The sequence below is a fragment of the Lacerta agilis genome, chromosome 7 (assembly GCF_009819535.1).
Source record: "Lacerta agilis isolate rLacAgi1 chromosome 7, rLacAgi1.pri, whole genome shotgun sequence".
NCBI classification, from domain to species: Eukaryota; Metazoa; Chordata; class Lepidosauria; order Squamata; family Lacertidae; genus Lacerta; species Lacerta agilis.
The window spans coordinates 38,326,754-38,343,413 of record NC_046318.1 but is presented as its reverse complement, the minus strand read 5'-3'; the positions used below and the strand labels follow the sequence as shown (position 1 = coordinate 38,343,413).

Genomic DNA, 16,660 nt, shown 5'->3' with positions numbered 1-16,660 from the left:
TGCTTTCTTAGGATATTATGCTAATTATCAGATTATTCCAACCAATGCAAAATTTCCCACATCTGGATCACACAACACCCTGATTAAGAGCCAGTGTTTACTCAAAAAGCACTTTCTCTATTTTTTAGGGTAGTTATGTTCCATTAACAATTGTTTTATTGTTGTTTGGTGTGAGCAACCTTTTGCTAAGGCAAATATGTGGCAGGATATGCATGTTTTAATTAAAAAAGTAGTAATAAACCACATTTGGAGTCAAGTGACCAGAATATCCTTTATTTAAAACTTTTTTCCTAGCTATTTAAAAATTTTTTTAAAAAAAAAATCACTATGATAAAACAGAATGCCATTGTGAGGAATCTTGAAAATAAATACTTGGGAGTTTTCCAGCATGACTTCCCAGCCTGCAAACTGGCAAGTTCAAATAGCAAACATTTTGCTTCCCTTGACAAATTTGGCACAGACTTTGGAGTCAGACTATAAATATAAATGAGAAGAATGGATGCTATCCTCTTGTAAATGCATCCTGAGGGGGGGGGGGACACAAACATTATGGCCTCAAAAGTTGTTTGAATTCATAGATTATGTGCTTTGTTGCAGGAATTCCATCCGAAAGCCAGCTTGCTTTGCAACATAATTCCCTTTACACTCTTTTTACTGATTTAAGTTACTGTATCTTCACATGGTTACCAGGGAGTGGAGCTGTGCTGCTGGCCCCTCCCCGATCTCCACACATTAGATGTGGGTATTTGGAAGGAGAAAGGCTTTTCAACTAGACCAGGGGTCAGCAAACTTTTTCAGCAGGGGGTCAGTCCACTGTCCCTCAGACCTTTGGGGGCGGATGGCAGACTATATTTTGGAAAAAAAAAGAACGAATTCCTATGTGCCACAAATAACCCAGAGATGCATTTTAAATAAAAGCACACATTCTACTCATGTAAAAACACCAGGCGGGCCCCACAAATAACCCAGAGATGCATTGTAAATAAAAGGATACATTCTACTCGGGTAAAAACACGCTGGTTCCTGGACCGTCTGTGGGCCAGATTTAGAAGGCAATTGGGCCACATCTGGCCCCCAGGCCTTAGTTTGGGGACCCCTGAACTAGATCTCTGTGTGTATGGGTTTTCATCCAACAGACATCCACTCCAGGCATGTGGATATCGGGGGGGGGGGGGTTTCCGGAAATCAAATTATGTCAGGTGCAGCATTAGAAACTCAGATTTATAAACTAATCACCAAATGGCACCTTAAACATAGGTAACGGTTGCCACAACGGAATGTCCAGGGGCAATTTTTCCCCAGTGGGACTTATTGTTGTTCATTTCATTTCTATACCACTTTATACTAAAAATAAATAAATCTCAAAGTTGCTTATATTAAAACATCAAATATAACACCTTAATGACACTTTCTGAGCTTTGGGTTTGGCATCTTAAGAAAGCTTTAGTCAGAAAAGAAAACAGATGAAGTAGCTTTGTCTAAGTGTATCCTAATGACTCTAAATGTTGATGATAAAAAAATGCTTTCTGAATTGTCTCAGTGGCAGGAGTTACTTTTTAATTGTTCTGTGTTTACATGTCACTTTTGTTGGGAGAACCACCTTTCATTATTCTGCTGGCAGTGTACACATTATTGTTTACCAATACAAGTATCCATAAAAAGCCTCAATGTGCGAAAAGAATTGTTGATGCTTTCTTGAGTTTAAAATGAATTATAAACAAAAATCGTAAGAGTGTTGGTTTGGGATACCGTATTAATTTTACATTTGTTTCGAATACATGGAAAAAAACCTATCATTAGCTGATTTATGCATGCCTGCAAGATCCTGGTTGCCACTGAAAATTGCTTCTGTGTATTTGAGTCTACACTACTGCAGAAACATTTTGAATCAGCTTCCCATTTAGTTTGGTCAAATTGGTGGGAAGTATGCATGCCATTGTTGTGTTTCTGACTCTGAGGGCCTTATGTTGCAAATCCTTGTGAATAAGCACATTCCAAGAGTTCTAACTCCATGGAAGTTGTTTTTCGCAGCAATCATACCACCACTGGGCATCTTTGAATTAGTTCCATGTTGTGGTTGCTATTTCAGTACTGTAGTACATTTAGTTTAAAATCAGATGGGAGCTTTGATGTTTCAAAAAGTACAGTGTGAGAACAAATCACAAAGGCTTAAAAACATGAAATGCATACCGATATGACACCTTGTTGTGCTCTTTGCCTGAAACTGCACTGCATACTTATACATCTATAATTTAAATAGAGCATTAGATCAAGGATCAGTGAACAATCAATTGATACAAAAATCATTGTTTCTCTTGTCCCAGCATGCCTTCTGTTGTTGCAGTGGCGTAGCAAGGTAAATTGGTACCCGGGTGCGAATTTTTTTGTCCCCCCCCCCCGATACTTTTTTTTACAGAGGGTAACCCAAAGTTGTTGAGCTTTTTTTTAGGGACGGTTGCACATAGTTGATCAGCTTTTTTACCAATCCGCCCACCGGGGGTGCAAGCACTGATTTCTCTGGCAGATCAGCCTGTTTAATGCAATTGAGCCCTGGAACAATGCTAGTCATGCACCCTTGCTTGCTTGTTGATACTTTGCAAGAAGGGGAGAGCCTAGCTTGTTCAAACACCCATGTCTACAGAGCGGTCAGTGCAATATTAATGCTGTAACACAAACCCCACAGCAGCCATCACTGCAGGAAACTGTTCTAAAATTAAGGGGGGAAATTCTAATATTTGGAAGGAAACTGGAGTGATGGAATCTTCCCCACTCCCCCCCCCAAAAAAAAATTGACAAGGCTCAAGAAGAAATTGACAAAAGGCTCAAGAAAGTGGAGTCTAGGCTTAGGCTGAGTGCGCACCATATAATAATAATAATAATAATAATAATAATAATAATAATAATAATAATTTATTTGTACCCTGCCCATCTGGCTGGGTCTCCCCAGCCACTCTGGGTGGCTTCCATCAAATATTAAAATACATTTAAAATATCACAGATAAAAAACTTCCCTAAACAGAGCTGCCTTCAGGTATTTTCTGAATGTCAGATAGTTATTTATTCCCTTGACCTCTGATGGGAGGGCGTTCCACAGGGCAGGCACCACTACCGAGAAGGCCCTCTGCCTGGTTCCCTGTAGTTTTGCTTCTCGCAGTGAGGGAACCGACAGAAGGCCCTCGGCTCTGGATCTCAGTGCTGAACGATGGGGGTGGAGACGCTCCTTCAGGTAAACAGGACCGAGGCCGTTTAGGGCACCTAGAAAGAGCAGCATTCCGGAAGCTGTAGTTTGTTAAGGGTGCCGGGAGTTACTGTATAATCTTTTCAAGAATTTATTTATTTAAAAACACTTTTTTTGTTAAGCACCTGTTCAAGCACCAGCACCATCCAATAGTCATTTTAACCACCAATTAGAAAGAAGTCGCTCCAAAGCAGTGTTGTGGTGCAGAGACAGAAAGACAATTTAAAAAGTCCAGGGAATGTTAGGTGCTTCTCAATGTCCTTTCCATTGGACATGCATCAATATAACATTTTGGGGCTGTCCTACATACTTCCTTTCCCACCATGAGACTCATGAGACAAGCAAATCCCAGGGACTAGGAACTTGAGCATCCAGCAATCTTTAATAAAAAATACGTTTAAATAAATAACAGAGAGGCTTGTACTATTGGTTGCATTTAAAAAGTGGGAGGGGAGAGATAATAGACACACACAAAAAACCCCACACCTCGCAAAGTGGCACCATCTGATATTTGCAGGATTCCTTCCACCAGCCCAGATTTGCTCTTCCGAAAGAGAAGTTGCCCCCATCAAGAAGCAGGGATCCCCAAACGTGGCGCCAAATAGTAGGAGCTCTTAACAAAATCCGCTTCGGAGGGGGAAGTTTTGAGCTGCAAGAATGCAGGTTGCCTTGGAACAGCAAGGGGGATTGCTAGAGCGTCTCTGTGGAAGGGACAGAAGGATCTTGCTAGGGGCCAGAGGCAGAGCAACTCTTGCATGCAAATGAGGTGCCGCAAAGCATTGTGGGGGAGCACAAAACAGGCTACGTGGGGCACTCAGAAAGATTGGGGCTCCCTCAAGCTTGCCTTCACTGCAGGCAAGTGAAGGGAAGCAGGGATAGGACCCTTGGGCAGCGCTGTCTGTGACTTGAAGGGGTGTGGGCAGATGGTAGCCCAGGTCCAGGTAGACTGAGTAAGGCAAGCAGGGCTAATGCTTTAGCAGGGCTGTGGTGAGTCCCAAACCTACAGCCACTGGCTTTGCTGCGGCTTTGCTTGGGACTCTTTTGAAGAAAACCCATGATGGAACCCAGGATGCTAAATTAATTTACTTACTAAATGACGAGGAACCGAATAGATCCTATACGGTCACTAGGTTTTTGATTAATGTGCTATCTACAAAGAAGAGGAATGGTTCTCTGCTCATTTATGACAATGTAGAAAATAACTAACTTAAAACTAGTTCAGTTGGACTCCTCTGATTTCGGTTTGACTTAGATGGAAGGGTGTAAACGGGTTATTTTAAAATTGGTTTTGTACCGTATTGTTTAAATTTGTTAAATTGTTTTATTTTGCGTGTATTATGATGAATGTGTTTTTGCTATGTGATATGGGCCAAATGGCTGAAATAAACTACCTACCTACCTAGGTGGAGGTGCCAAATGTCACCCCCTTGAAGATGGCACCTTGGCGCCCCCGAGAGGGCAGTGCCCTGGTGCGATGTGCCTGTAAGCCCAATAGGAAAGACAGCTCTGGCATGCTTCACCCCTCCAGCCTACCTCGCTTGGCTGGCACACTTGGGAGTTGTGGGGGGTGCCAAGTGTCACCCCCTCCAGGGTGGCACATGGGGCGACCCGTCCCCAACGCCCTGCCTTTGCTCTGCCCCTGTGTTGTTGTATTATATTGTATTTACTACCTAAGAGAGAACTATTGATTCATGGAGTTGAATTAGCACCTCTCAGCCTACTGGGGCATACAGGGTGAGGAGTTGGAGGGGCATCAGAACTCAAAGATGCTCCTGGTTGCTATTTTAGAAGCTCAGTCATGTTGGCTTTAATCCCAAACAGTGCTGTTCATCTGAAAATCTAGTCAGTGATATCATTGAACTTCAAGATTATACATAGGATTTTATCTAAGGAGTGGTGACTAAGCCTTTCAGGCCAACCCTTTTTGGCATTATAGTGGGGGACTTATGGGAGCAGTAAAAAAAAAGTTTCAAAAATAATAATGCATTATTATTATTAGTTTTTAAAAATTAAATGGAAATAAATGATTGGGAGAACCCTTCAGCATCACAGCAGGGGACTTTCTTAAATGAAGTTCGGGGGGGGGCAGATGCAAGCCACAGGTTGTCCACCCACTGATATAAGGAGTATGTATTTAAATATGTATAATCTGATTAATGATGTCCGGAATTAATTTTTAATAATGATAAAAGTAATATTTGTTTCAAAGTAAAGAATATATCATATTGGACAAATATTATTAGTCACCAGTGGTAGAGACTATGATAAGTACAGTGAGTCTTTTTATGTCACCAAGCTTCGTTGTGTTTAAGGATGTATTTTCTGTAAACTATTGCCGTTCAGGTTTGGGTGGATGAGTAAGGTTTCGTTTTGCCCACGAATATCATGGTAGCATTAAGGTGCTTTAAAAAATAAATGGATTTTGTTTATATGAAGAAATATAAGACAGAGATCTCCCATGTTATTTGTAAACTTATTGATGGATTGATTAATTGAGCAGCAGTCCTATGCTTGCCTATTTTGGAGTAAATTGTATGTATCCAGTGAAATTTACTGCAGAATAAGCAAGCATAAGATTGCTGCTCAAGAATGGCAGAATTGAGCTGTTTGTAACTAATTAGCAGTTAACGTAAGAATATGAGAGTACCACTTCCAAAATTAGAAGAAAGGGCAAAAATTTTAAATGTTAATTTGGTGACTCACATATGTTTATATGTGGAAAAATATTCTAAATTGAGTCTTCCAACTCATTTTGAATATTCACATTTTTAAGAAATGCCATATTCTGCTTTTGTGTATAACTGAGTTTTCATCCAGCATGATGACAAATCAGATTGCATTTCCTAGAACACATAAGAAACTAAGAGCCTGATAGATATTTAAAAGGTGTGCTCACTCTGCATTTTGATAATATTCCCTCCAAAGTCAAATACAGAGAGAAAACCTAAAGTACTATAGTACCATTTAGTTTTCAGGTTCAATTCAAAATGCTGGTGTTTACTTATTAAGTCCTGAACAGCCGAGGCTCTGTATATCTTAGGGAGTTCCTCAAAACCCTTGAGACACAGACTCCCAACCCATTATGATCTACCAGAGAAGCCTTTCATTAGGAATTGTGTAGCTGCAGGTCAGAATAAGTCCTTTATGGCCCCAAAGGAATTCTTGTCTTTACCAGTTATTAGAAATCACTGTAAAGGGTTTTCATTTAGGCAGGCTTTTGAAGACTGATTTTGTAATATATTAAAACTTTTGTTGTTGTTGTTGTTAAATTGCTTTAGCTATAATGTATTTCATCTATGGCTGCAGCGTTTAATTATGTAATGGCATAGATTAATAAAAAAACATTTTGATTGTTGGACAGTAAATTTTACATATTATTTTAAATATAGGTACCTAGGTTTGAGGAGGGGTATGTTTTTTACCACTCAGTCTGTGTTCTCTCCCTCCACTCTCCTTAATAAAAAGAAGACACAACAGTTATCAATAACAGGCAGCAGCTCCAGAAATGTAATGCTGCCCACTTGACTCCTCCTCATGGTTCATTTTTGAGCCAATCACTTTTGAGCACAATTCTCAACTTTCACATTGTAGAAATGATCCTGAAAGTATAGGTACTTGCAAAAACTTTAGGGATTCTCTTCTCTCTCGCACAGAGTATGCATGCTGCACAATCGCATCAGTTGATTAAAACATAATTAATTAGTTAATATTTTGTTGAGTACAGCGGTACCTCCGGTTGCGCATGGGATCTGTTCCAGAGCTCCGGTCAGATCCTGAGGTGTGCATATCTGGAGGTTGATAAGCTTTTTGGGGGGGGGGGGTTGTCGACAATCGCTCACACACCTGACCACTGCTGCCAATCACATTCATCGATAAAGCCACCAATCGTCTGCCTGCTCACTGCCAGCAGCCACCAATCGCCCACCCAATTGCCACAGCAGCCAATCACCAGCAAACCTTGCAGCATCCACCAATCACACACTCAAACGACGCTGACAGTCTCCTGCTCACGGCAGCCACCGCCCACCCGTCCCATCACTGCACTATCCGTGTATAAGAAGACCCCCCCCCAAATTTGTAGCATTTTTAATAATAAAAATCATTTTTATACACGAAAAAATATGGGAAGTGTTCCGGTTTGTGAACGTTTTTCGGAAGCTGTTTTTCCGATTGAGTGCAGGAACGTTTCCGAACATTTTTCCGATTGAGTGCAGGAAGCCACCTGTAGCCAATCGGAAGCCGCGCCTTGGTTTTTGGATGGTTTTGGGAGTTGAATGGACTCCCAGAACGGATTAAGTTCAAGAACCAAGGTACCACTGTGTCTATGTTGGGTGACAAGGGGGGGGGGGGAGTCTATGCCACTTTCCCAGGCTTCTATTTTCAAACTCACATTAATTTTTCCCTTTCTAATAGGCTGGGTGTAATTGATTTCTTTTCTTTTCTTTTCAAAAAAGTCCAAAAACTGCATGCAGTTGAGTGTCCAGTGCAGATGGATTCTAAGCTGAAACATTTCCTGTTCCTAACATTTATCATATCTATTCTCGTTCTTTGTTACTGAAGAAGTGTTTTGTACGAAATATTTGTCCAGTTTATAAGAATAAAATATTAAATGAAGTCTAGTAATATTATCAAATGAACTTACTGGCTTCTGAAGAGCTATCTTCCTTAACAGTAATTAAGCAGTTACTGAAATCAAAAAAGTTTCAAATATAACTGAATTTCTGAATTGTTAATTCTGCAGTGTTATAACACTAATCAGTGATACTTTATGTGCTTCAGGCTGCAAACCTATACATACTTTCCTGGGGAATAAGTCCCATTGAACTCAGTGAGACTTACTTGAGAGTAATATATAGGATTGTAATGTAAAAGAGGCTGGAAATGCTGTTCTTTCTTTTACTTGTAATAAAGATTTTATGGGATTTTAATTAAATGAATGGAATTAATAAACTTTGTAAGAATTCTTGTTCTGACTGCCTAACTTTACTAACATTATTTGTACACACAAAATTATTTACAAGACAATAAGTTTTGGAGCTGGGAACTGATTAAAGCTTTGAGCTTATTAATTATGCTTAAATATTTAATTAATTTAAACTCCCATTTTCAGTATGTATCCTGGCTTGAACCCCAAGAACCACAATCAGTTTTCTTCCAGGATCTCCTACCGCTCTTCCACTGCCATCCCCTCATCTTTCTCTCCTCCGCCCTCCAAGCAAGTCCAGAAGGTTGGGCAATCCTCCAGAACAGCATTTAGTGCAGCATGGAGAGCAGATAGACTAGATTGGTTTGTCTGGTGGATATGAACCTTGCTTACAGAGCAGGAAGTAGGATGTGCTTGCCCTTTTCTATGCCTTGTCAAGGGAGGATGTAAAATTCACTATTGCAGACTTTGTAAAATAATGTCACAGACTGAAATGTGTAACAAAAAACCCAATAACTTTGCTTACCATTCTCCAAATTTTACTATAGCTAAACTCAGAATAAGCACAGCTCTGGACTTCAATCCGTTGATATTCCCTAGAATTCATGGAATTCATCAATTTGGCTTCTACTGTTGTTAGAGAAATCAGCAGATGCTCCTTTAGGGGAAGGGCAAAGCTCAGTAGTGTATCATATGCAGGTTTACTTGAGTGCCATCACCAATGTGTATGATTTCACACAGTGTATCTATGTTTAAGTTCTATAATCTATAATTATATACTTTGGTAAATCCATTCACGTGCTTAAAAAATAGGATGAAGTTGCAAATAAATCTGCTTGCTGAAAGAGGAATGTAAAAGGACATGAAAATTGAGCCCCTGTTCACAGGCTTATGGAGTAACAAAGGAACAGTTGTGTGTTTTGTTTATGAAGGTGTATTAAGTACAGAAATAATTTGTTTCATCAGACACTTGCAGTGGCATGGCATGGCATGGCAGTATTCTGCTAGGAGTTGATTACGTCATACCAGTCTCTTGGACCTACACAAATACATCCTGAGGAGGAAAGAGAGAACACTGTTTACTGACTCTCCAAGCTAATGTTTGATACATCAAATCACTTTTCTTAAAAGCTCATAGTACAATTCATCAAGTTGTTGATGTGATGGAGATGTGATGGAAACAAAATGACCTTGCGAAGAATATGTAGAATATTTAGAAAATTAGGGAAAGGGCTACTTCTATCAGTAGTGATAGCTTTCACTAATTAGCAAGGGTAATTGCCTGATTATTGCACACCTAGAAATTATTCTAGAAAAAAGGCCTGCTGGGGGTAGAGATAATCTTCTCCCAAGGGTTGCCCTCTTAATTAAGTGTACACTAAAGCAGGTGTACACAGAGACTTTGAACATCATGTTAAGCAGGTCCCTTGGCTTCCAACTTGGCTATTCCTAAATGAGTTTTAATGAGTGTTTTGTCTCAGGTTGTGTGCTAATGAAGCTTTTGTTGTAAGTTGTACTGAAAAAATAAGGGAGAGAGATTTATTTGCATATTACAACCCTCTTTGTTTGTCTTTGTTGCTAGCTCAGTAGATAGTACTGTAAGCTGCTGTGTCTCCATAGCAAAATAAACTCCTTTGAACAAACCTGTACATGCAGCATTGAAAGGTGGCAGTGTTGAAGCCATAGGGGACATTTCCTGTCTTCTAAACAAAGGCATGATTATCATGGGAATCTGCTTCTTTGTTTGAAATATGAGTGTGTGGATATTTATTTTAGATTGTGTTTAATGCTGTGAAATATTTATAAGAGCAAAACATCCAAATCAAATATGACAAGGGATGCAGCAAATAGACTCTGAACTACGCATTTACCATTGACATTTGATTATATTAAGCATTTTCCTTAGGAGAATGGCTATGGAGGAATTATGCCCTGTTCATCTATGGTCTGTTTGTCATTTTAATTTGGAGGAAGAACATGTAAGACCTATTTTCAGGTGCTTGTTTTCTGTGATGTAGGTGCCAGCAACCTGCCATAATGTATTTACCATGTCACTCAACTCAGTTGATGTTGTTGTCACATTTAGGGGGCAATTCTATGGCAAGATGCACCGGGTTGAACATCTTGGTATGCAGCAGATCTCTAGCTCAGCCAGCTGATTCCTGGTTCCCCAACCCTGGCACAGCCAACAATACACCAGCATAACTTGCTAATCACAGATCAGTTGGCTGAGAAGAGTCCCCAAAAAGGGCATGGTGGGGGCAGGACCAAAGAGAGGAGACGGGCTGCATATGAAGCCTGTTCAGCTCAGTCGCATGACCTAGCAACCCAGCATATTTTACAGGCTTGTTTTCCCTTTGCCAAGCTTAGGCAGAGCAGCAGTAGCAGTCCTACTGCTGAACAGGGTTTTGATCTAGTGTAACTTTATGCCAACTTAATTTGCACTTTATTGCTTTATGCCAGCTTCTTGTGTATAGGGTTGCTCCTTAACCTCTCTTAGGCTAAATCATGTCTATGTTAAATATGTCAGGTGTTTGAGACAAATTATCACAGATTTTGAACTTCGTACCGTTCAGAAAAATAGCTATATTTTACCTCCATATTTTATCTCTAGGTGAGCAAACAATTTTAACACAAGAACTTCCTAAACAAAAGTCCTTGTGCCAAGAATTATTGAAGACAGAGAGCATTCCTGTATGATTTCTCTTCTTTTTATGATAATCAGTCATGGCTCCCCACCATATTTCATCACAGTCTTTAAAGATACACTCTCACTTTTAAAGTAGATGCATAGGTTGATGGACAAGTTTTCCTCCTTCAAAAAATAGGTTCTTTTAGGAATAGTGACTTTCTGAGCATTTACAGGTGTTGTCCAACTTCAATGCCACCAGCCCAGCCAGCCTGATCAGTGATCAGGAATGGCATTAGAAATAATGATGGTGATGATGTACTCTATGTGCAATTATTTGAATGCTGAATAAGTTCCTAATTATAAGAGGGGAAAGACAGTTTACTGTAAAATAATAAACAGTTTGGTGCCTTAATAAATCTCTATGAAGAACTATACAGTATTCAAGACATAATTATTGCATAATCTTGTTGTACGCTGAGGATGTTTATGAGCAATACTAAAGCATCTGCTCTGAGCTGCAAAAAGTCTAAATTAGGAAATGTGAGAGTTTACTAAGTCCAGCATTTTTCAGAGTTATGACTAACAGAGTAGGGGAGAGAAGACACAGTCCACATAGTTTGAGGCGGATTGCTGCTTAAAGTTAAAATCAGTTCGCACATTTCTAAGAGAATGTCCTATTGAACTCAGTGAAATGAGACTTCTAAGTAAAGTGACTGTAGCCTACTGTACTTTCAACCTTGCAGAAGCTTTGTTGTTTATTAATGCAGCCAAGTGAATCCTTTAACAAGTAGTTCTTCTATACTAATGTCTGAGGTTTACCTATTGTCAAAAATAACTGTTGAATGGGCATGTTTCCTGAACTGTCATTCTTTGTTCCAAGGGCAGGCTCCTTTTCATACTGAGCTAGAAAAAAAGTGTGGCTTTTATTATCTTGTGGGCCAATTTGATCAGCCCTACCTATTTCTTTTCTGTTTGGACATTGTTCTTTTGTGATGGCTCTTGGCTAAACAAACTGATTAATTATACACTGTGGTCTAAATCACAGAGTCTAGGGCTTGCCGATCAGAAGGTTGGCGGTTCGAATCCCTGTGACGGGGTGAGATAAATAGGTACCGCTCTGGCGGGAAGGTAAACGGCGTTTCCGTGCACTGGTCTGGTTTTGCCAGAAGCAACTTAGTCATGCTGGCCACATGACCCGGAAGCTGTACGCCAGCTCCCTCAGCCAATAAAGCAAGATGAGCGCCACAACCCCAGAGTCGTCCGCAACTGGGCCTAACGGTCAGGGGTTCCTTTACCTTTTTAACCTTCCTGTATGTATGGGATGCGGGTGGCACTGTGGTCTAAACCACTGAGCCTCTTGGGCTTGCCGATCAGAAGGTCAGCGGTTAAAATCCCTGTGTTGGGGTGAGCTCCCGTTGCTTGGTCCCAGCTCCTGCCAACCTAGCAGTTTGAAAGCACGCCCAAAAGTACAAGTAGATAAATAGGTACCTCTCCGGTCGGAAGGTAAACGGCGTTTCCATGTGCTGCTCTGGTTTCAGTGTTCCGTTGCGCCAGAAGTGGCTTAGTCATGCTGGCCACATGACCCGGAAAAACTGTCTGCGGACAAACGTTGGCTCCCTTGGCCTGTAAAGCGAGATGAAGGAGCGTCTCCACCTCCATCATTCAGTCCGGACACTGAGATCCAGCGCCAAGTGCCTTCTGGCGGTTCCCTCATTGTGAGAAGTGAGGTTACAGGGAACCAGATAAAGGGCCCTCTTGGTAGTGGTGCCCGCCCTGAACGCCCTCCCACCAGATGTCAAGGAAATAAGTAGCTATCCTATTTTTAAAAGACATCTGAAGGCAGCCTGTTTAGGGAAGTTTTTAATATTTAATGGTGTATTGTTTTTAACACTCGATTGGGAGCCTCCCAGAATGGCTGGGGAAACTCAGCCAGATGGGCAGGGTATAAATAAATTATTATTATTATTATGAGCGCCGCAACCCCAGAGTCATCTGCGACTGGACTTAACTGTCAGGGGTCCTTTACCTTTTTAACCTTCCTGTGCTTAAAGCTCACAACTCAAGCCTAACCTTTTATTTAGCTCAGTTCTTCCTATGTGTTTAACCTATGTTCCCCATCTAGCATGGTCCTTCTAAAAAACAAAAACAATTATTTTTCCTTCTGAAACACTTTCCTACTCAACACTTCTCAGCCTCCTGGTTCCCACCCAGGACTCTACCCAACCACCTTGTATCTCACCCAGAGCGCAAACAAACTAACAAATCACCTACCCAAATCTCACAACAAAGAGAGTTCCTGGAACCTGCTGGCATCACCATAGTCTCTCTAGGCTTGCTTTTATGGGCTTTTTGTAGTTGAAGAAAACATTAGCTATCTTATGTTCACTTGAGGAAAATCCACTTTTAGAAGTACTTTTATCAATTTAAATTTCACCCTGTGGTGTGAGAGGACAGTCTTAGTTAAAAAGAGAAAAAGCAGCAGCAGCAGCTCAGGCAGTGTTCTTTAAAGGCTTTTCCCAAGTGGTTTAGATTTCATTCTGCTGCCTGATCAGGGCCAGTGCTAGGGATTTTGTGCCCTAGGCGAGATCACCTTCTGGTCCCCCCCCCCCCCGCCAATTGAAGGAAGGAAGGAAGGGTGAGAGAGAGGGAAGGAAGGAAGGAAGGAAGGAAGGAAGGAAGGAAGGAAGGGTGAGAGAGAGAGGGAAGGAAGGAAGGAAGGAAGGGTGAGAGAGGGAAAGAAGGAAGGAAGGAAGGAGAGAGAGAGAGAGAGAAGGAAGGAAGGCGTGAAAGAGAGGGAGGGAGGGAAGAGAGAAGGAAGGGGTGAGAGGGAAAGAAAGAGGGGGAAGGGGGAGGGAGGGGTGAGAGGGAGAAAGAAAGAGAGACAAGGAAGGAAGGGGTGAAAGAGAGGGAGGAGGGAGGGAGGGAAGAGAGGGGGGGAAGGAAGCCTGCTCTTGCGAGAGGCGGTGGCAGGATGAGCGTCCCAAAAGCAGCGCTTTCGGGGCACTGATCGCGTCGCCACCTCTCGTAGGGGCAACCGCATCTCCCTTCTCCCAGGCTCTCTGTGGGGTGGGCAGAGGGAAAGCGGCTCAGACGGAGCCCTCCCTCGCCGCTTGCCCCAAGCAGCGGGGCTAGGCAGGAGCTAAGCGTCTCCTGCGCAGCCCTGCTGCTCGCTCCAAAGCAAACTGTGAGGGAGGTAAACGGAGCCCTCCTTTGAGGCTTTGAAGCAGCGAAGCTGGGCAGGAGCATCTCCTGCTCAGCCCCGCTGCTCCAAAGCAAGCCGCGAGAGAGGGAAACAGAGCCCTCCCTCGCAGTTCGCCCCAAAGCAGCGGGGCTGGGCAGGAGCTAAGCGGCTGCTGCCCAGCCCCGCTGCTCTGCAGCTGGCAGCGGAGGGGGCGGAGAAGCCCGATTTCGGGCTGCTCCCCCCTCCCCCGGCACTCTGCCACTTGCGGAGCGGGGGTGGGGGGCAGGCTGGTTCTAGTTCGCCTAAATGGACGCGCCAGCCCTGTGGCTGATCATATACCAAGGGACTACTAATCAAACATGCTTATGTTCAACACAGAATAAATCAAAACAACAAAGCATTGTTAAAAGGGATGCAATTTTAAAATGGTCCAGAGTTAGAGAATTTGCCTCCAGTCAGACACAAATGCACACCTCAAGTCAGAATTTTAATAGTGTGAAATATCTCTTGCTAACAGTTATGCAAGCATTTGAACCTTTCCAAGTGATGGTCTCCTCTTCTGAGTGGAATATTTTATTCTATTTTTAAAATCAATAAATGTTTACTTTCTAGTGAATTAATTTTCCATAGAATTCTGACACTTGGATAAACTGATATGAGCACATCCTTTCAAACCATTTTTATTTATTTTTTAAATCTAGCAACATCTATGTGCACTGCATTTCCCCCCTTATGTTTGAAGCAGGAAGTCATTTTGGAGCTGAAGGTAATGAAATTCTTAAGACCTGATCTAATGAGTAATATGTAAAAAGAATTTTTCCTTACTAAAAACCTCAGTAGTTTTGTGTGTGTGTGTGTGTCCCCACCTTTCTTTTTCAAGAACCTGTTAACTTTAAAGTAACATCCCACCTTCTGCTAGGACCTATGTATGACTCAGGGTGAAGTTACATTTTAAATGGAAATTGTGATAGACAGCACCTATAATTACAGCAATTTTTTATCTGGCTGTTTGAACTGTCAAGCTAGTCATTGAGTGCATAAAGTACTAGAAACGGTACAGGAGGTTTATACATACATTAAATTAATCTTTCAGAGCAACTTGACTATTTAATGCTGAAATATAGAATTCAGAAATATTTCCAAGACATTTCTAAAAGGAGAAGGGATAGAAGCAAACTTGTTCTTTCATATTTTATTTGTGTTGATTCACATGACCATCTTTATTTTATAATTGCATATGTTTGAAGTTATTAACAGTATCACATATTAGCTGTCGTAAATAGTAATGTGAATGCAGTATTCATCAAGAACCTTCTCTTCACCTGATTGTGTGAATTAGCTCTTCAGAATGATGCATGTCATAACTTGCATATACAGGAAATATCCATGTTAGTCCTACTCAGAGCAGACCCATGACAAGAGTTCTTCTGAATAAAACCTAATTGAATGCAACCAACAGTATTACATATGCTGATGAATCCGTTTTTGGAAACCCAGGGGGAATTTCTTTTTTGAAGGTGCCTTTACATAATAAAGAATCCAAAGTAAAAACTTAACCAGAGAGGAGGCTAGCTTCAGATCTTACCCAAGCTCCTAAGTGGTGTGCTTTGTCTGTGTAGTACAGGCAACCCCTGATTTGTGCAGGGGTTGCGTTCCGGGTCATTGCGTGCTTGCATGAAATCACATGAAATTGAAACACCCTGTTCTGCTTCCTCCCCTGATTTGCCTTTTTAATGACGTTTCTGGGTCACTTCCAGGTTTGGCACTGTGCACGTGTGCACACGTATCAGTCTCACCTAAGACCAGGGTGGGGGGTGGGGTTCCTGTATTTGATGCCTCCCTCCAACCCATTTAAGTTTGAAAGCCCGTCCAAAATGAGCAAGTGAAATGATGTGTGTATCTTTTTCAATCATAACATAAACAAGTCAAATAAATTAAAACAGTATACAATTTTTTTTTAAAATCACAAAGTGGTGTCACATTAAAGATTTGATTTTGCTGCAAGACATATGCATGGCTACCCTCCGAAGGTTGTTGTCCTTTACAATAAAATTTAAATTCCGGAGTTGAGATATGGCTCAGTGGTTTTAGGCAGAGAGCATAGTATCCTGTTTGTGGTTTACCAGTATTGTAACTTCTTCCATTTTTGAAAGGGTGCAACAAAAAAATATTTGGGAGGAATTGAAAACAGTATGTTGGGAAGCTTCCTGGACTGCTTAAGAAAAGTTTAGTTGATTATATCTCTTTCTTAAACATATATATATATATATATATATATATATATATATATATATATATATATATATGAGTCATAATTCAAATATTTCATCAAAATTAATATGTTATCACATTTCCAATTTTCAGGAATTCTTTGAACACGCAAAAAAGCTCTGGGACGACGAAGGAGTAAAGGCATGCTTCGAGAGATCAAATGAATACCAGTTGATTGATTGTGCACAATAGTAAGTGCTGCTTACAGAACAATGTACTTGTGCAAGCCTGAAAACTAGCATTCTAAATTTATAATTGGAGGCCAGTGGAAACTTGCAGAAAGTGTCTGTGTGTGTGTGTGTTTGAGGGAGGTGTTTTGTTTTTTTCATAGGAAAGGGAATGTTCCTCATACACTACACCTGATTTATTATGGCCATGTCTCCTCTCTCAAAACTCACTTACAGTGACTGCTCC

General features: G+C 41.2%; 1 protein-coding gene and 1 non-coding gene across 3 annotated transcripts in view; one reads left to right on the top strand and one right to left on the bottom strand.

Moving 5' to 3' along the window:
- GNAL (G protein subunit alpha L) overlaps window positions 1-16,660 on the top strand; it is a 121,218-nt gene that overhangs the window by 67,260 nt on the left and 37,298 nt on the right. For both annotated transcript variants that reach the window (XM_033154875.1, XM_033154876.1), the window contains exon 5: window positions 16,340-16,437. In XM_033154875.1, coding sequence (XP_033010766.1) covers window positions 16,340-16,437 — 98 coding nt within the window. The remainder of the gene's footprint in view (window positions 1-16,339; window positions 16,438-16,660) is intronic.
- On the bottom strand, window positions 6,659-6,853 carry LOC117050518. Its single transcript, XR_004427091.1, has one exon. It is a non-coding gene; the product is annotated as a small nucleolar RNA U3 (small nucleolar RNA).